The sequence below is a fragment of the Engraulis encrasicolus genome, chromosome 16 (assembly GCF_034702125.1).
Source record: "Engraulis encrasicolus isolate BLACKSEA-1 chromosome 16, IST_EnEncr_1.0, whole genome shotgun sequence".
Taxonomy (NCBI): domain Eukaryota; kingdom Metazoa; phylum Chordata; class Actinopteri; order Clupeiformes; family Engraulidae; genus Engraulis; species Engraulis encrasicolus.
Window position 1 is genome coordinate 25,787,812 of NC_085872.1, and position 20,689 is coordinate 25,808,500.

The 20,689-nt window shown below is 42.8% G+C and overlaps 1 protein-coding gene and 1 long non-coding RNA gene across 2 annotated transcripts; one reads left to right on the forward strand and one right to left on the reverse strand.

Annotated features, from left to right (window-relative positions):
• LOC134465460 (myosin-6) lies at positions 1-15,728 on the reverse strand. Its single transcript, XM_063219130.1, has 37 exons — positions 14,917-15,728; positions 14,202-14,345; positions 13,950-14,106; positions 13,573-13,600; positions 13,040-13,151; positions 11,742-11,834; positions 10,546-10,609; positions 10,354-10,452; positions 10,157-10,260; positions 9,930-10,068; positions 9,686-9,804; positions 9,304-9,453; positions 9,037-9,207; positions 8,637-8,946; positions 8,426-8,496; positions 8,139-8,344; positions 7,926-8,049; positions 7,658-7,794; positions 7,296-7,551; positions 6,961-7,203; positions 6,700-6,876; positions 6,410-6,555; positions 6,232-6,322; positions 5,742-6,131; positions 5,526-5,652; positions 5,308-5,426; positions 4,989-5,185; positions 4,572-4,755; positions 4,324-4,489; positions 3,545-3,669; positions 3,145-3,453; positions 2,673-2,876; positions 2,032-2,328; positions 1,822-1,926; positions 1,597-1,692; positions 1,352-1,486; positions 1-103 (listed from the first exon to the last, which is right to left on the reverse strand). The coding sequence occupies exons 1-37, from the start codon at positions 15,124-15,126 to the stop codon at positions 83-85; spliced, it is 5,826 nt and encodes a 1,941-aa protein (XP_063075200.1). The 5' UTR covers positions 15,127-15,728; the 3' UTR covers positions 1-82.
• LOC134465462 (uncharacterized) lies at positions 8,231-20,229 on the forward strand. Its single transcript, XR_010038159.1, has 3 exons — positions 8,231-8,302; positions 13,051-13,156; positions 20,088-20,229. It is a non-coding gene; the product is annotated as an uncharacterized LOC134465462 (long non-coding RNA).
• The last annotated feature ends 460 nt before the right edge of the window (positions 20,230-20,689 follow it).

Below are 20,689 nucleotides of genomic sequence, written 5' to 3' on the forward strand. Positions count from 1 at the left end.
TTATAAGTGTCTTGAACACAAATAAGTTAACTCAAAAGAGACTCTGGCGCAGCGTGGAGTCTCCAGTAGACATATCGGAGCTTCACTCCTCATCATGTCCTTTCTGTGGCAGTGAATAGCAACACGAGAGAGAGAGAGAGAGAGAGAGAGAGAGAGAGAGAGAGAGAGAGAGAGAGAGAGAGAGAGAGAGAGAGAGAGAGAGAGAGAGAGAGAAGAGAGAGAGAGAGAGAGAGAGAGAGAGAGAGAGAGAGAGAGAGAGAGAGAGATTAGTTCGAAACACTCTCAGGTGAAATTGCATTACTTATCTATTCAGCCTGGATGAAAGAACACAGTAATGCACAAATTGATGCAATTTGTCTCGTGATTTTTATGGCTGTGCCTGGTGTTTGCTGTCTTCTCAAAATTTGCCAAAGTACATGATATGAATTGGAGAAGAAAAGGTTGGATTAGGCTGAGAGGGTCAATGCCATACCATGTTTATCATCAGTCACAAAAATGTGTTTTAACCAGCAGTATAAACATTGATATCACATGTGTTGTCTCCCTTGACAGCCTTTGGCTAATTTAGGTCTCATTATAGGAAGGGAAGAGTGTGGGTTTTTGAACATTCTATAAAAAGAATGCGTTCTATAACAATGCAAGATTCTAAAATTCCAAATTGTATTGAATGACGCCCAGAATTCTACAGAACTTTCACTGCCCGAACATTCCCATCACACCGGTGTGACAGTACACTCTTAAAGGTTAACAGCGTACAGACAGCCCCTCCACAGGGCTTATCAGCTCTTTAATATCACTCAAAGTTACATTATCACACTATGTCATTCAACAACTGTACACAAACAAAGGCTGACTGTGACCTTTACCTGACTGTTCATGAGAATATTATAATCACAGCTAGGTCATACTATTAAGTAATGTCCAGAGATATGGTAAATGTAGTTTATAGTATGTAGACCTACGTGTACATACAGTAAGGCTATTGTATTGTTTGTGCTATAAAAATGAACGTCTTACTATTAGTTAATTTGGATATGATCCTATCATGGGTCCCTACTGTAAGTGTGTGATACACTGTGTTAAAAATGAAAGATGTAGTCAACACTACTCTTTGCCTGGTCATTTTTTTTACCTGTCCAGGGACGGCAGATGGAAATTAGCTATTTAGCTATAATCTGGCACAAGCCATCTTTTTACCTCTGTAAACAATGTCTATTGTGCATGGTCCCTGCTGAACTAAACTAAATAAACTAAACTAAACTAAACTAAACTCAAATGAATTATTCATTTATGAAACATGTCAGTATTGATGTTCCTAAAGAAATGCTGGTCTTTGAACAGCTACACTGACCTTAGCACCCACATCCCGGCTTTTGGCACGCATCTTGTTGACTTGAGACTCAGCAATGTCGGCTCTCTCCTCGGCCTCATCCAGCTCATGCTGAAGCTTCCGGAACTTGCCGAGATTGGTGTTGGCCTGCTCCTCCTGATGAAACACAGACACGGCCAGTGATGATGAGTATAGTGAACTTAACTTAATTTTGTTTAGCATTCAGGAACATGAAATCTTTGAGGTTGATAAGAGATGATACTTACAGCCTCCTCGGCAGATCTCTTGTAGGCCTTGACCTTCAGCTGTAGCTTGTCCACCAGATCTTGCAGACGGGCGAGGTTCTTCTTGTCCTCCTCAGTCTACATTTAGCACACAAAAATAATAACACAACGAACACACCATATTGAGCAAAATAATGTGTAGCATGTAGTATTGTATTATTGAATGAAACATTGATCATATTTTCTAAATAAACTGTTTAAAAGGACCTGGTATGTCAGCTCTTTGATGCGTCTTTCATATTTCCGAATTCCCTTGACGGCGTCACTGCTCTTCTTCTGTTCGGATTCAACCTCATTCTCCAGTTCCCTGACCTGTTGATCATATTAGTGGGGTAAAGGAGGTATTGAAATATGTGGTTATCAGGCTTACTGGATGTCTAGTTCATTAGTTTATGATAAAGCATTGCTTGTGCATACCCTGGCCTCCAGCTTCTGCAGTTGCTTCTTGCCTCCTTTCATGGCAATCTGCTCAGCCTCATCCAGGCGGTGCTGCAGGTCCTTGATGGTCTGCTCCATGTTCTTCTTCATGCGCTCCAGGTGAGCGCTGGTGTCCTGCTCCTTCTTCAGCTCCTCAGCCATCATGGCCGCATCAGTGATGGCCTTCTTGGCCTTCTCCTCAGCGTTCCTGCACTCCTGGACGGCTTCCTCCACCTCCGTCTGGAGCTGAGTGGTGTCATTCTCCAGCTTCTTCTTCTGGTTCAGGAGGCCGGTGTTCTACAGAAAATTAAAATGTTTTAAATGATGTGACGTCATAACAACTAATAATGTAAAACACAACTGGACGGACTTTGGCAATGCGCTTACAGAAAAGTCCGATTTCAACCTGTTACATAAACTATACGTATAAGAACTGATGGTAGATTAGGCAGATAAGGTGCATGACTACTGGTATTTGTAGGTCATGAACCGTTCATTACCTGTGAAGGAAGTAGCTGCACCCTCACGGGGCAATAAAGGGAACTGGATTCTCCCTTCCCCACAGTATGTGTGGTATTACAATACAGTGAAATATTGACAGCTTTGGGGTTAAGATTGATATGTAAGGAACCTTTTATTACCTGTGCATGGAGTAGTTGAACCCTCTCACTGGTATCCAGCAGCTCCTGCTCAGCCAGTTTGCGGCCTCTGTCGGCCTGCTCCAGCATAGTCCTTAGTTCCTCCAGCTCTGCCTGTTGCAGGTTGTTACGCCTCTCCACGATGGCAATGTTCTCCTTAAGATCATCATTGCTCCTCAGGGAGTCGTCCAACTGCAGCTGAGCATCCTGTAATGGACAAGCTTGTGGTTTTGCTTTTTTTATGAAGCTGGAGAGAACTGTACAATATATAGTCAAATAATGTGATCTGTACTCGTATAGATCGTACTATAGAATCCATATTTTTTATGTTACAGATGTTATTAGATGTTCTACCTGTGTATGTGTACGGTAACTTCACACCTCAATTGGCTGACTGGTTTTATGGTACCTTGAAATGAGCATGAACAGCCTTGAGTATTGTTCTTGCAAGCAAAGTAAGAGAATGTTGACATACCTTCAGATGCGCCTGAACAACCTTGAGCTGCTTCTGGGCCTCTGCTGCCTGCCTGTTTGCTTGACTCAGCTGGATCTCCATCTCATTGAGGTCTCCCTCCATCTTCTTCTTGATCCTGAGCGCCTCGTTCCTGCTGCGCGTCTCTGACTCCAGGGAGCTCTGCAGGGTGTCGACGGTCCTTTGAAGGTTCCTCTTTGACTGCTCCATCTCCTCGTCCTTCTCAGCCAGCTTGCGCTCCATGTCAGCCTTAAACTGGTTGAACTCAAGCTGGGCCCTTAGGATCTTACCTTCCTCGTGCTCCAGGGATGCCTGGTTGGTAGACATGACACATTTAAGTCATCCACTCTTATGATATACATGTAGCTTAGATAATATAACAATAGTAATACAGCAAATTTACCTCTGCCTCTTCAAGAGCTGACTGGATCTCATTCTTCTCCTGTTCCAACTGCTTTCTGATCTTCTCCAGTTCATGGATGCTCTTGCCTCCCTCAGCCAGTTGCTCTGTCAAATCTGAGATTTCCTCTGAGAAACGTAAAGCAAAACACTTAATTAAGACATTGGCCAGCCTTCTCTAAAACATGACAGTCACTGCTAGACAAATGGTCACAAGCTGTTGACCCCTAGCCTGGCTCTCACGCAGACCCTTTGTGCTTTGTGCATCTTCGTTAAACTTTGTGAGCTTGCACGAGGGTCAGGAAATCATAGACGAGCCTGAACAGAATCAGATATTTCACAGCCTGTCCAATCAGAATCGTGGGGCGGGGCATATACAAGTCAGTGGTTGAAGTAGTACGTGATTCAAAAAAAGCCCCATTAATTCTAAAATCAGATTCGAGCTGTTTTGACGCCTTTCCAGAGCTAAGCGATTGACAATGTTCCATCGCGTGAGAACCAGGTTAGTTGACCCCTAGCTCCTGAGATTTCTTTCTTTCTTTTTCTCACTCCCTCTAAATCTGACTTTTTATTTTCTTACCATCATATACTATGTTACTCTGGCTGTCTGTTTTCTCGGTTTCTCTTTTTCAAAAAATGAAAGGATGCATAGCCTGTTTGCTAGTTTTTTGTAGAATCTTGTTTTGCTTAAGTAAACATTATACATGAAAAATTAAGACATTTGCCATTATTGGCCCACTGTGAGTCATGAAACATGGGCTAAACCTCTGAACATTGTGATACCTTGGAGGTTCTTGTTCTCTCTCTTCATTGTCTCCACGTGATCAAGAGATTCTTCATAGGAATTCTTCAGTTTGAAGAGGTCTGTGCTCAAAGCCCTGGCCTCCTTCTGGGAGCTCTCAAGATCTGTCTGCGACTCCTCAAACTTCTGCTTCCACTCTGCCAAGACCTATATTGGACATTATACCATATTTAACATGTTGTATACTCTATGGCCACTTTGTACTAATAATAATGTGTGTTCTCTGTACCTTGTCAAAGTTCCTTTGCTTTTTGTCAAGGGCAGCAGCCGCTGCGTTGGCTCTCTCTATATCTACCATGAGATCTTCGATCTCGTTTTGAAGCCTATGTTTCGTCTTCTCTAATGAAGAACATTTTGCATTTACAGCTTCAACAGCCTCCTCTGCATCTTGCAAGCGCTGTGTCAATTTCTTCCTGGAAGTATGAGAGATATTTTGAAGAAGGAAAAGGTAATATGCAACTCGATCATGACGTTTTCATAAAGAATATCTCCATTGTTTACAGTAGTGTGGTCAACTAACAGACAAGCTTTTTGTTCGTCTTACATTATAAGTGAAACATAATACCAACAAAAAACTTTGCTGTCAGGTGAGAGTTCTCCTATTCTTCACAGAAAAACATTTCTGAAAGTTTTCTGAAAGTCTTACTTTGCCTCTTCCAGTTCCTCTGTCCTCTGGATGGCATCAGTCTCGTACTTGGTTCTCCACGTAGCCACCTCAGAGTTGGCCTTGGACATGGACCTCTGCAGTTCAGCCTTGGCCTCCTGCTCCTCCTCATACTGCTCTCTGAGCAGGTCACAGTCATGACGAGCAGATTGCACTGCATGAGCCAGGGCATTCTTGGCCTGTCGTGTTTAAAACAGGAGCATAGATCACAAAATAAATTTGTATGTAAAAGGAACCATACAGGATCATAATTGTGTTATTTTCCTCTTGTAAAATGTTCATTTTTTAAACGACATTGTACCTTGAATTCCTCTTCCAGCTGTCTTTTAAGGTCTTCAACTTGCTGAGTGAAGGACTGTTTGCTTCTTGTCAGCTGAGAGACCAGAGATTCCTTTTCCTCCAACTGTCTTGTAAGCTCCCCTGAAAATATCAGTGTTTAATTTAGCACATTTGCTCTTTCTACTGTTTGGGTTGAAAGGGAATGGAATAGAAATGGAATATAAGTTGCTATTCATTTACCATTTTCAGCTTGTAGCTTGGCCTTCTGCATGGTGAAGTCATTTATGCTACGTTGACCCTCCTCAAATTTAGCCTTGTACTCATTCATCTGGTCCTCCATGGTCCTGTTAATTTTTTCCATATTCGCCTTGGATTGTAAAAAAAAACCTCATTAGTATTATTTTATCATCCCCTTAAAATATTGAATAGCTTAATGTAATTATGAAAAGTCCACACCTTTGTCTTCACAACATGTTCCATGTTTGAGATGACATCATCCAGCTCTAGTCTGAGTTCACTCTTCTCCTTCTCAAGCTTCTGCTTGACTCTCTGCAGGTTGTCTAGTTGCTCTCCCAGGTCGGCCACACTGTCAGCTTGTTTCTTCCTCAGGGTGGCGGCTGTAGCCTCGTGTTGCAGAGTGACCTCTTCGAGGTCCCTGCGCAGCTTCTGGAACTCAGCCTCCCTCTTCTTGTTCATCTCAATCTGGGCAGCAGTTGCTCCTCCTGACTCTTCAAGCCTCTCACTGATCTCCTCCAGCTCTCTGGCCAGGTCTGCTCTCTGCTTCTCCACTTTAGCTCTGGCAGCTCGCTCTGCCTCAAGCTCTTCCTCCAGTTCCTCAATACGAGCCTGATGGATGATAATCATGAATTGAAATTCTAATGTGGCTTCATTACGAATTTATTTGATTTTGCAAAAAATAAGTGTTAGGGTTTAGCAGTATAGTCACCTGCAACTCTTTCATTTTTTTCTGGAGTTGAATGCTCATAATTTGTTCATCTTCAATTTTCGCATTGAGCTGACTGATCTCAAAGTCCTTCCTGTATGCAGATTTAGTCAGATTATTAGACATAGTAATCACTTGATGATTTAATTCTTCGGATATATACATCTTAAAGTTAATTTACTTCTTCAGTCGTTCTTCCAGTTGTTGCTTATCATTTTCCAAGTCCATTACACTCTCCTGGGCCAACTTTAAGTCACCCTCCAACTTTCTCTTGGCTCTTTCCAGATCCATCCTTATCTTCTTCTCCTGCTCCAGAGATCCCTCAAGCTAAACACCAAAAAGTGATTAAGGATGGTGGTGATAACAGTCATCAATGGTTGATAAATCGTTAGATAAGATAATGACATATTGTCTCTTAAGGAGTCTTTGTTAACTAATTTTAATTGGGAGTTTGTCATTTGAAAGACTCACATCATCCACTTGCTGTTCCAGTTTGGATTTGGCCTTGCTGAGGGTGTTGACTTTGTCTTCCTCACTCTGCAGATCATCAAGTGTTTGCTGATGTGCTTCTTGAAGGGCCTTCTTTTCCTTGGTCAGCTTGGCAACAATGTCATCAAGACCAGCCATCTCTTCAATCAAATTTTTAACCTTGAAAAAAAAGCCAGTTCTGTCAGATCCATTACAGTCAAGAAACACAAGACAAGAAATTCTGAATGTAATGTCTTTGAAAACCTTGTTTTCTGTGGCATGTTTTTCCTTCTCCACTTTGGCCAAGGTGAGCTCCAGGTCATCAAGGTCCTTCTTGAGCTCAGAGCACTCATCCTCCAGCTTCCTCTTCTTAGCAGTCAGTTCAGCATTCATCTCCTCCTCATCCTCAACCCTCTCTGTAATCTCTTTAAGTTTAGCCTCCATTTGGATCTTGTGCTTGATCAGTTGATCACATCGCTCCTCAGCATCACAAAGATTATCTTGCTCCTTAACAAATAAATGAAATGTGTTATTGGTTTGAATTATCGTAAATATTTATTGCTTAAATGAAAGGTTACGTGTTAACGTCTATGACATACTGCCTGAACATGAAGCTGGAGATCATTCTTCTCTTGGAGAAGAGTGACCATTTTCTCTTCAAGGTCCTTCCTGCGAGCCTCAGATTTTGCATAGGCCTCTTTCAATTTCTGGAATTCTTCCTTCATGTTGGCCATCTCCTTCTCTGCCTCTGCTGACCTCAGCAATGGCTTTATCTTGAAATAAAGCTTCATCCACGGCCAATTCTTGACCACCATGAAAGCACGCACATTCCATTGGATCACTAGTAAGGCATCCCTGGGTAATACATCCAACAAATGTCAAGTCGTGCCTCACTAGTAGTTACCATAAAAGAAACACAGAATTTATGAAAAGGGCAGAGCGCACACTGGGGCTTACTGACCTGCGCTCCACAATCTTCTGGAACTCCATTCTTGCAAGAAGACCCCGGGATCTAGCCTGTATTCCCGTTATAATAAGTGCCAGGCGATCATCTCTCATTTCCTCTAGTTGACCCAACAGACCAGCTTTGAAGAATACCTAAATGGCATTTAGTTATTTAGAAGTTAATTAGAAGTTAAAGCAATATGTGTTTTGGTGCAGGGTACCATCTGAGTCAAAGTAGTAACTGTAAGCTGTAATCACTTAGAAATTACATGATCATGCTTTACCTTTGTGTGTCCAAATTTGTACTGACTATGGTCAATGTCAAGAGATCCAAGTAGTTTCTCTGCACCCTTTTTGCTGTCAATAAATTGCCCTTCAGGTATTGCTGCTGGGTTTAGGATGCGATATCTGTACAATGAAAGTGATGATTATAGTCTGACATGTTTTATGTCTACTGAATAAGCCTTCCAGGTATGCACCACATGAAAGATTCCCACCTCTGTTTGAAGTCTCCATAGAGGATCCTGTTGGGGAAACCCTTTCTGCAGATCCTAATGCCTTCCAGCACACCGTTACAGCGCAGCTGGTGCATCACCAGAGGGTTGTCCATCACCCCAGGATTCTTGGTCTCATTGGGGATGATGCAGCGCACAAAGTGGGGGTGAGTCGACCTCAAGTTGGTCATCAGCTTGTTGAGATTTTCCTGCAGCAGACGAGATGCAATACAGTGAAACTGTCCATTCATATTCTGCAAAATATACAGTATCTATGAAAACTATCATACCCTGTGCAACGCAGACACGGTTTGGAAAGAGGAGCCCTTCTTCTTAGTTCCTCCACTCTTGCCTTTTCCATCTGAAATATTATAGAGGGAAAAGATCACAAGAAAGAAAACAACATGGCCTTTAATGATAAAGGGTTTACAGTCTATTGTTTTTATTTGTTTTAATCGTTTTAATTATTTGTTTTAATTTAAAATAACGAATCCACGTTACCCGACTCTGCTCCAGCATAGTTAGCAAAGAGAATTGACAGCAATTTAACAGTTGATTTCTGGTAAAGTCCCACAACCGTCTCATTCAGAGGGTCCTTGTTCTTAACCAGCCAGTTGTTAATGTTGTAATCCACAGTGCCAGCGTAGTGAACCAGGGAGAAATGGGCCTCGGCTTTGCCTTTCACTACTCTTGGTTTCTGGAAGTTTCCAGATTTTCCAAGATGGTTGTCATAAAGCTTTGCTTTAAATGTGGCATCACTGGCTTTAGGGAACATGCACTCCTCTTCAAGGATGGACATGATACCCATGGGCTGGTAAGAAAAGAGTATTGTTATGAGCAAAATAATTAAAAGTTGAAAATGTAGGTGTGTAGCTTAGTAAAAATACCTATTGACACAAACCTTTTCAATGAGGTCAATACAAGCCTGCAAGTCCATGCCAAAGTCAATGAACTCCCACTCAATGCCTTCCTTCTTGTACTCCTCTTGTTCCAACACAAACATGTGGTGATTGAAAAACTGTTGCAGCTTCTCATTGGTGAAGTTGATGCAGAGTTGCTCAAATGTATTGAACTAGAATTGAAACGGCTTGGTTAGCTTAGGAGACCAATACGTTCAAGAGAAATTAATTCAAACACTGACAGAGCGCTCCAGCTAAAATACACCTACATCAAAGATCTCAAACCCAGCAATGTCCAGCACTCCAATGAAGTACTGGCGTGGTTGTTTGGTGTCCAAGGACTGGTTGATTCTCACCACCATCCACAGGAACATCTTCTCATACACGGATTTGGCAAGGGCACCAATGGCGTAGTACACCTGTACAAAACATCCATGTTAAGTCTGTGTTAATAAGAAAGCCTTGATATTTGTTGTCATTCTTAAGTTTACAGCAGGTCAGTTCAGTTCAACTTTATTGGTACCCGAAGGTAAACTGGGTTTGCAGTTTAAAAGAGAAGATGGCTGTCCTTACATCAGAACCACAAGACACATGACACATAAACATGGAGTCTAAAAAACACATGTAGGAAACACAAAGAAATCTGCCCACCTGTTGGACACTCTGCCCTTTGGTGACCCACTCGTTTCCTACTTTGACCCTCGGGTGACACAGGCCCTTGATGAGGTCAGCAGAGTTCAGGCCCATCAGGTACGCTGATTTGTCAGCATCTGTGAAATCACAATAAAATCTTAAAAAGTGGTCTATAGACTGGTGTAGTGTAATATACAGGTACGAACACAACATACATATGAAGTAACACCTACAGGAATTGATTTTTTCACCAGTGACTCACCCTCAGTGCCATCAGCCTCTGCCTGCTCCTCACGCTGCTTCTGCTTGAACTTCATGTTGCCGTAGTGCATTATGGCACCTGTCAGCTTGTAGATGCTGTTCTTCTCATCCAGAGTGAAGCCCAGGACATCAAAAGCTTCCTATAAGAAAAAGATTCGCTTTTAAGTTTTGGGGGAGTAGTTAACTTGTAAAGCACCCACTGTAGGTTTTGGTGATGAATTTGCTTACATCAGTGGCCACAAGTTCGTCAGCATCATTGATTGAGGCTACAGTCGTTTCTCCTTGGGAGATGAAGGCGTAGTCATAGGGGTTACTGGTGATGAGCATCATTTCTGTAGTGGTAGTAGAAGAAGTAGAAGTGTGAGATGACTACAATCTGTTTCCTGTATAGTTGTGTATGCCACATAAAGCATGTGAGGTCTTACCCAGGAGTTCTGGTTTCTTTTGAGATAAGATCTGATAGAAAATGTGGTAGTCTCGCTCTGCCTTCAGCTGGAAGGTGACCCGAGATTTCTCCAGCAAATCTACAATAGTTTATGAAAGCATTGAACGAGTTGTTAAATCTCTACAGAGATCAGAATATAATAAGATGGAACATGGGTCTTATGATGACTTACATGTCTCAATATCAGCTGAAGCAAGTTTTCCACTTGCACCAAAGTGAATTCTGATGAATTTGCCCTGGAAGAGAATAAGGGGGAAAATAAAGAATAATAATAATAATAATAATAATAATAATAATAATAATAACATTTTATTTGGAAGTGCCTTTCTGAACATCCAATGTCACTGTACAACATTAAAACTTCAGTAAAAGCAGACACAATAGCACAAAAAATAAAAGCATACAAAAGCACATAAAGATAAATGAAGAGGTGGAAGAAAATAAGAGAAAATAACCCAGCAATCAAATAGAATAGGTGAAAAGATGGGGTTTCAGTCTGAATTTAAAGAGGCAAAGAGGGTTGCTGTTACAGGTGTCAGGGGGAAGAGAGTTCTAAAGGTGGGGAGCAAAGCTTTCCAGCTCTGCTCCCCATGGTAGAGAGGCGGGCTCACGGGACAGTGAGGAGGATAGTGGATGAGGATCTGAGGGAGCAGAAGGGGTTAGCAATGTGGAGAAGAAGATTAGAGAGGTAGGGTGGTGCAAGGTTGTGAATGGCCTTGAAGGTGTGACGCAGGATTTTGAAGTTGATTCTGAATGTAACAGGGAGCCAGTGAGGATATTGTAGTACAGGGGTGATGTGTTGAAATGAGGGGGTTTTGATGATGATGCGAGCAGCAGAGTGCAGGACTAACTGAAGTTTGTGAAGGCATTTATGTGGGTGACCAAGAGAAGAGAGTTGGAATAATCAATACGGGAGGTGACCTGACTATGTATAGCGGAGGAGTGGGAGCTAAGGAAGGTTGTTGCATAGCTGGAAATATGAGGATCGTGTTATGTTATTGATATGGGAGAGAAAAGAGCTGTCGATGATGACACCCAAACTCTTGACCTGAGGGGAGGGAGAAACAAAGGGACTGTCAACTAAAAGGGAAAAACTGTCTGCTTTGGATAGGGTGGATTTTGTGCCAACTAAAAGTAGTTCAGTTTTTGACGCTGTTTAGCTTAAGGAAGTTTGAGGTGAACCATGATTGTATTTCAGATTAAGGTATTGACAGTCATTCCATACAGTAGGAGAAAATTATGTGATGGCAAATGATGTGATCTTTTCTTTTCTTTGCTTTGTTTTGTATTGTCAAGCAGCGTACAACCTAGTTTAAACTCCATAGTGGATCTGTGTTAGCTTTATACCACCAATGTAAAATCACTCACAAATCTGGAGGAGTTGTCATTTCTGATGGTCTTTGCATTACCAAAGGCCTCAAGAGCAGGGTTGGCCTGGATGATTTGATCCTCCAGGGTTCCCTATAAATAAATGGAAAACATCAATGTAAAAATAAATATGCAATCATTCGGTTACAATTTACTCGACGCCGGCGTCATACACATACCATAACCAGTGTCATAACAGTGTCAAAATGGTGTCAAGACACAGTCACAGATGAGTCATAAAACATTGTCAATGTCATAAACGTTTTATGCTCATGAAAAGTTGACATCATTTGGGCGGTCATTACCAAAAGTGAATGTCACTTAATATACAGGGGTTGGACAAAATAACTGAGACATCTGTCATTTTAGTGTGGGAGTTTCATGGCTCAAGTGGACCAGCCTGTTGGCCAATCCTCATTAATTGCACATTGGACCAGTAAAGTGAAGTGTGAAGGTTCAATTAGCAGGGTAAGAGCACAGTTTTGCTCAAGATTTTGCAATGCACACAACATTATGGATGACATATCAGAGTTCAAAAAGGAGAAATGCTTGGTGTGCTTGTAACTTTGACCGAGACAGCAAGTCTTTGTGATGTATCAAGAGCCACGGTATCCAAGGTAATGTCTGCATACCAGCAAGAAGGATGAATCACATCCAACAGGATTAACTGTGGATGCAAGAGGAAGCTTCCCACTATAAAATGACAGGTGTCTCAGTTATTTTGTCCAACCCCTGTAAGTCATAAGATGTTCATGACATCGAGTCATCAACATAATGTTTACGACACCTCCATGACTGTATTATGACACTGTTATGACACAATCATGGCATACGTATGACGCCGGTGTTAAGTTAAGTGTTACCAATCATTCTGTATGAGGGAGGGAACAAGCCTGCATATACTGAGACTGGGAAGGGACACATACTGTACAGCAGGGGTCCCCAACCTTTCTGGGTCTGAGGGCTACCAAAGGCTACCCGCGAGCTACTGAGGGCTACCCGAGGGCTACTTTTGTTCAAAATCCTCTACTGATGTCTTGGCAGTTGACATCATTCTGAAATCACACTATTTTTAAATGATACATTGCTTATAGGTTATAAAGAATAAATAATATCTTATTTAAATTAAGAAAAGGATTAACTGTGACTAAAATCTGGTAGTCGTCACTGTTTAATAACATCCTTGGTGGGCACCTCAGAAGCTCCTGGAGGGCTACTTGGTGCCTGCGGGCACCATGTTGGTGACACCTGCTGTACAGTGTAAATAACTCTGTTATTAACTCTGTACTACTGTATACCTTTTTCTCAGCACCTGAATCCTTCTTTGAAGAGGACCCAGCTGCAGCAATGCTGGCAAAGTACTGGATGACTCTCTTGGTGTTGACAGTCTTCCCAGCACCAGATTCTCCACTGAGGTGAGGAAGACGCATCAGAGCTGACTAAGTAACAATTGACTTTAACTAATTGACTGTATGGACACAACTTCAAATCCACACCCAACTTCAAATCCACACAGTGTCCCATGCAGACACACCGTTTAGTAAAGTCATATAAATCAGATTTTACACATCAAGACAAACCGTCAAGTTAACAAAAGATTATAGCACATAATCTAGTCGACAGCTATCATGTCTGCAAAGAGATACATCATGCATGTGTTTGGACAACTTCACTGTAGTATTCCCTTCTGTATCACATATAGTGCTCAAATCACTGAATATTTGGGTGGGTTAAAATAGTTCCAATGCTCAGTGTGTTAATCTGAGTTACAGCTGTGGTATATTAATCAGATGCCCTGCTAATGGACCAGAGTGCTTCTTGTATTACTTACGTGATAAGAATAGACTGGTTCTCCCTGTCTGAGAGAGGAAATGACAGGCACCAGTAATTATGTGAGTTACGACAGCATGTGCGTCCACAGCACATGTGTTACCAAATAGCCATAGGTGGCAGTGCTGTCACCATGCCACATCTGCTCTGGGCTTTACAGTGACATGTTGAAAACGTGACGTGCCCAATGCGCCTGTCACTCATTCCATCCAACTATGGGTACGTGTGGATACGGTAACTAGTAGCCCCTTGCATGCAGATGGGATCTCCGGTAATCCCATTCACTATTTGCTGAGAAAATGTGTCTAGTACATCATAACAACATTGCTAACATTGCATTTTCTAATCAGCATTTCTTAACTGGTAAAGTTACAATACCTGCCAGCATGTACTGGTAGGCGTTGTCAGAGATGGAGAAGATGTGTGGAGGAGCTTCACTCCTCTTCTTGCCTCTGTAGGCAACCACCACTTCCTGGTTGTAGACTGGCAGCCACTTGTAGGGGTTGACAGTGACACAGAACAGCCCAGAATAGGTCTACAGAAGAGAGAGATAAATATTGGGTCGAAGTGGCTCTACAAGGTATTTATATAGTAACCCACAGAATCACCAAGTGATGTTTGTGCTCTTACGTAGATCATCCAGGCTGCGTAACGCTCTTTGAGGTTGAACAGCACAGCGGGCTCGTGAAGGAAGGTGAACATCGCCATGTCTTCAATTTTATCAAACTTTGGCGGGTTCTGAGGAAGGACATCTGCGTCCTTCACGGTCACAGTCTGTTGGAAAGGCACAGTGTTTGAACACATTAGGGAAGAGTCCAAGCAGACAGATGGAGCCATACCTTACCAGCATGGGTGTAATTTTAGGGGGGGATGGTGGGGACATGTCCATACCACTTTTGAGATAAACCTAGCCTTTCCACCACTTTTTCCACAAATATAATGCAAAAACAGCATATCCGGTCAATTTGCCATTGAAATGTCCCCACCACTTTTCGAGCCAAACCTACACCTTTGCTTACCAGCAATTTTTTTCCATTATGACGGACATTGAAACCTAAAGTTGTGTGATGATGAAGCTGCCTCCACTGTGCAAGTGGTATATTAATTGCTTAATCACTTCAGGCATGATTAACCTGTGTGCCTCTATAGGTCACTACTGTTACTACTACAGGTTACTACTCTACTGTGTGCCTCTGTGTGGTCTATAGTTTGGGTTCGCCTCGCTGCCCCTCTCTCTCTCTCTCTCTCTCTCTCTCTCTCTCTCTCTCTCTCTCTCTCTCTCTCTCTCTCTCTCTCTCTCTCTCTCTCCCCCTCTCTCCCTCTCATCTTGAGGAAGTGAACCTACCTTTCCCTTGGCCGTTTCCACGGTGGCTTTGTCCCCCTCCCTGGAGATGATGGACCCCTTGACGTACTCCTCGTCAGGGTCGGGCACAAAGCACTCCTTCTTCATGTCGAAGGGCCGGGTCTGCGCCTCGAGGCGCTCGCGGTCCGACTTCCGCAGGTACGGTGCCGCCGCTCCGAAATCCCTCATGGCCGCATCTCCCAGCTGTGACATGGCGTTGGCTGGCCTGGACTGCTCACCTGAATCTACCCATTATGACACGGATGGCAAAAGAGGCCTGAAGCTACACAGCAAGGTACGGATGGACCAGAGGTGAACAGAGAGTGTCTCCAAAGATGAAGCTTCCACATGAACTCCAGATAAAACAGATAAGATGATGCTACTCAATGGAGGGGGCACCACTCTGCTTATCCTCTCTGTAGCTCAGACCTTTAACGTGTTATCCTTTTTACATTTTTTTTTCATCAATGCTCTGGTATCAAGTATCATCAATTAAATCACCTGTGTTAATACGTCTATTAGATTGTATCAGCACTATATATATTATATTTAAATAGTCTTTCAAGAATAAATGTTGTGTTGTTAGTCATCAGCGGTGTTTTTTCTATTCTTTATTTGCATGTCTAGTCTATAAACTGTATATAGTATCACGTAAGGACACATACTTTGTTTTCTTTATGAGTTCCTACTTCAGCATTGATTGTTTTGTGAGCGTGAACACAATTGTGATTATTAGTAACAAAAACAACCCTGTTGTCTCACCTCCACCATTGTCACAGAATGCCACATTTCTTTCAATAAAACTAAAATTAATTTTCTCCAAATGCCATTATGCATGTCTTCACGTACAGTATCAAAGCACAGAAGAGAAGTCTTACCTTATACTCTCTACCCCAGCAGAGATGAGTGGTGCTTCGCTTGCCCTATGGAGTAGAGATAAAAAAAGAGTCACTCTTGCCACTGTTACAAAGTGAAACCACATACATCCACTGAGGCTGAGTGTATGACAGAGGCTCATTGTGATCCTGCTCTCAGCAAAAAAACACACACACACACCTTCACTCGCCAAAAAAATCTCTCAGAAGGTTCCTCCTCACAGCTTACCTTCTGATAATGTGATGACCCCTCCGTGATGGGGACCATTGTTCCTGCTTATAAAGGAAACCCCTTTTCCAAATTTGGCCATGGCATGTCAGCTGCCAGGAATGTTATTGTGTATGAGAGGATTGGGGTACCACTAGGGTGCGGGTCTGGGTATTAGAGACAAAGAACAGTAAAGGAAAAAAAAAATTGCATGGGGTGGGGGGTATCAGGTTTCTTCCTCCTCCATTTAAGGCTTGCCCTGCCATTGACATCTCTCTTATCTACACTGATGAAATCATAATTTAAGTAAGTGCTAATTCAGTGTTTCTCAACCTTTTTTTTAGGTGAGGCACCCTTTCAATTCATGAAAAATGTCAAGGCACCCCAAACCAACAAGCAGTAATATTGCATCCAATACCACACAAGCTTAGAAAAGTAACACATTTGGAGACGTCACACGACCTACGTTCGAAGTTGCAGCTGACTGGGGCGACCTATATTTACTTTATTGTGCGTAAATGGCAGATGAAAGATTCCACTGACTAACATTAACTTATCAATTTAGACAAATATGTATTATATTACATAATTTATTCGCCACGTTTCTGCAGCACCCCTGAGGGGGGCCTGCGGCACCCCTGTTGAGAAACACTGTGCTAATTAGGCTAATGGAAGCACTGTTTCCTTTTTGTACATGCCCTAATCTGCTTCACAAGGAGGCCAAATGGTTTTAGGGTACTTTGATTAGGTCACTAAGATATTATGAAGAGGATATAATGGCGTACCAGTGGGAAGCTTGTGATATGTTTGATTACGTATAAAACTTGGCTTGATAAACAGCGAGCAATGCCGAGGCATTAAAGAGGTCTGAGGTGCTAGTGTAATGGGTCTACCAACGCTGGTGCCACTTAAACTCTATTACTGTTAAGTATCATCTTCTAGACATGTAATTTTATATTCATATAATAAAGACTGCATATTTCTTTTACAAATATCTTTGTTTGATATTTCACGTCATTCAATAGTTGTATCGTTTGGAACATCTAATCATGAGATTATAACAGAATTATAACACCATCTTGTGATATAGGCCTACTATTTAAAAAGATAGTCTTTGATGGTGTTGGTCCTTTTTAGCAGGTGACAAATAATTGTAGTCCATTGCTGAAGCCCATTCTATTTATGTTTCAGTATATGGACCCATATGCCACTCTACTATAATGAGCAGCTGTGCCAATGCATTGTTTCATTGGTATGCTTTATTTAGTAAGCCACAACACTCTCCGATCCAGATGAGATAAGCCGTTGTGTAATTCATAGTATGTTTATGTCCACTTGCAAAATTCCATTTTAAAGTGTTTGACATGAATACATACAGATAAAACATATGTAATGTTTGTGGGCGGCTGGCTTTGCCTGAGGTAGCCTATACGTAGAGGAGCTACATTCCAAAGTGGTGATCCTCTTGAAAACAACAGCACGTGGGGGGTGTCAATTACCCACAGAGCTTAGGAGTAGCTAATGCACAACATTGCCAACATATTGTGTTTTGTAGTAATAGACCCCAATCTGACAGCATCCATACGCCAATATCAGATATGGTGCGCGTCAAGGGCTATATAAAGCACATGCAGTCTGGGAGATCAACCAGGTGGCAAGTGTCTGGCAGCCTGGAGCAGAGGCCTGTCACAGGTGACATGTTTTAAAAGATGATAATGATAATAATAAAAAGAGAGGCAGCGGACGGTTAGAGCCATGGATGCAGACACTGGGCTTCCCAGCGCACAGCAGCCAGCGCCCGCCGACAGACCAATGTTAGGCCAAGGACACTGCGGAGCTGATGGTCCCCGAGCGCCCAGCGGCGAAGTGAAAGCCTCTGTGCGCCCCTCAGCCCCAGCCTTGTTGACATGGCTTTGTTTCTTTTGAGGACAAAGATAACCCTGTGAAATTCCTGCTGAGTGCCTCACACTGATTGAGGAGGACAGCTTGTGCCAGGCAGTTGGTTGGGCTTTCAGCCCCTCTTACAGTGTCTGTGTGCGTGTGTGTGTGTGCGTGTGTGTGTTTCTGGTGTGTTCTTGTGATTAGATGAGCTGCAGCCAGTGCGACCTAGCCCAGCAAAGGTTGCCCTTTACATAAATAAAGCTATGGTGACATTTATGTGTGGACTGTGCATCAATATTTTATGTAATATTTAAAATTCCATCGGCGGTGTGTGGAGTCAGTGGTCTGCAGGGCTGTCTGTGTGGTGGTGCCACTGGGCTACTATGCTTAGCATGCCATCCATCACCAGTTGCTGAAAGACACGCATCACTCTCCTCTGCTCAGCAGGCGCTGTTTACTCAACTGACGATTTGTCTAAATGCCTCCTCCGATCCATTTGACAACACTATAGGCTACGGCTGCTGTTTTAACTGTGAAATTCGAAATGTTTCAAATGTGTAATTTGAAAAAACTCTTGAGAATGATAGCAGGCTAGTAGCAGCAGCAGCGGATATTCTTTTTTGAAGCATACTGAGATATTCTGGAGACTAAATTGTAGGGATGCACCGATACCACTTTTTTGAAAACCGATATAAGTACAAGTACATTAATGTGTGTACTTGCCGATACCGAGTACCGATACCGATACCCTTTACCACCAAAATACAATGAAAATAAATGCATGGCCTTGATTTTTTCGAATGTTAGAAAATGTATGAGGTGGCACTTTTTTCCATGCTGCATTGAAGTCCACAGAAGGTGACGAGTGTTTCGTTTGGGTTGTGGGTTCTTCAATAAACACACCGGTACTTGAAGAGAACGGTCTTTATAGTAAATTGGTTGCACTTCACATTACAGGCGTACACAACTGTGTTACTACTACATTGTACTGCTCTGAACACTGTATGTTCTAACACTTATACAATGCACAACCTATCTAGCACATAGGGAATTACACCATTCAGGATGACCAATCACTGGTTCATATCATTACAACAAGATTTTGCATTGTTTCGTGTAATAGCAGTAGGCTATCGTGCCTGGTATCGGCAAGTGTTTGACGAGTATAATGAGCAGTATCTGTGTCGATATCCGATACCAGTATCGGTATCGGTGCATCCCTACTAAATTGTCAAAGCTCCTCTGCCGATAGCAATCACCTTTCAGTTCTTCAGGCAGTCACCAGCCCGAGGTCACTAGATAAACGGGGAGTCAAGTGTCCTCGATGAGAGGCAAGACTCTTTCCATGCCGCTGCCCTCCCAACACCCATTGCCCATTGCTTTCCCATACTTTGAATAGTGTGTAAGTGGTAAATGGAAGTGAGAAGTGCCAAGCCAAGGCGGAAGACCTGCCTAAGATAACAGGGATCTGTCACATTGTCAGGAGCCAGAGGTTACCTCAATGGTGGTCCCACAAAATGTGACCACACATGTATGGGGACATACAGAGCTCCCATGTTTGGTTTTACCCCCCCCCCCCCCCCCCCCCCCCACCCCCCCCCCCCCCCCCCCCCCCCCCCCCCCCCCCCCCCCCCCCCCCCCCCCCCCCCCCCCCCCCCCCCCCCCCAGAGTCCCTTACGATGATTGTGGAACTCGTCACAGTAATGGCAGCTGTCATAGGGAGCCTTGTGTGCCTAATTAACTATAGTGTGAACTAGTCACTGATGCCGGTGCCCCTCTGTTCGTCACTCTGCTCCCTGGACACATGGGTGAAATATGGGTGGTATTTGAGGTGTATATCTGCTTTGTACTCTGCATGTCAACACTATGCGTGATGCATGTCTGTGCCATATATTGTATGCCATATACTAGTACAGTAGTGAGTGATGGAAAAAGTGAGTGCTAAAAAAAATACAAGAATGTACAGAGTAGATATTGTAATATAATCCTAATAGATGTTTTTAAGGGTGAGTTATGGTAATGGTATGAATAAAATATCTGTATTATCCAACTGAAGAATGCCCCCTGCATACCTCAGACAACAAGTCTGCTGTATCAAACACAAATAGCATACTCTGCTTGTCTTGGTATCATTAGCACCTCTCTCTGTTTGCCAATAGATGTACAGATCCCAGTCTCCCATTTGAATCGTCCTGTCCCTGTTCTTTCAGGCAAGGGGGGTTGCAGGCTGGGAATGAGTGCAGCCAGACAACACAGACAGACTCCTGAGGGCCTGTAGGAGGAGAAGACAGCCAGCCTGAGAGGGAGAGTATTCCAGGATGACCAGCCCACTGGAAGGCCAGCAGAGAGGGCACTCGAGTAAGTGCTGCAATCTCTTCCTGCTCCCCTCTTTTATTATTGATAAAGGAGAAAACCGAGCTAATGGCAACGCTGCAGTTTTAGAACTGATGTCATTTCAACTGCCTGTCCTGGAAAGACCCAAACGAAAGATAATGCAGACATGAAAGATAATGTGTGTCTACATATGGAGGTTAACATTGATCTGATATGTTATGTACTACGTAATGTATTGCCTAATTTTTCTGAATGGTGCCTTCACAAATGTTTATGTCTTCTTGTCTACATTTATTAGTTAAAGGTTCGTAGAACATTGATTTTAATAATGCTGTACATGTATGGCAACCTGACTACATAGACGCCTCCGTTTTTGGTGAGATTTATTGACGACACACAGTGCAACAGTACGAGATTCTGTTACCATTACTGTTATGATTCAGCTTCTGTTTATTGTCACAGTAGGGGCCATATATAA

Bases quoted from the DNA above. Each gene is read 5' to 3' on its own strand.
- LOC134465460 (XM_063219130.1), bottom strand. From the start codon at position 15,126: ATGTCACAGCTGGGAGATGCGGCCATGAGGGATTTCGGAGCGGCGGCA. The intron at 9,454-9,685 runs GTGGGCAGATTT...TGTTTTGTACAG, and splicing joins AAGGGCAGAGTGTCCAACAG to GTGTACTACGCCATTGGTGC. The intron at 7,204-7,295 runs GTATGTCATAGA...TTATTTGTTAAG, and splicing joins TCCAGCTTCATGTTCAGGCA to GAGCAAGATAATCTTTGTGA.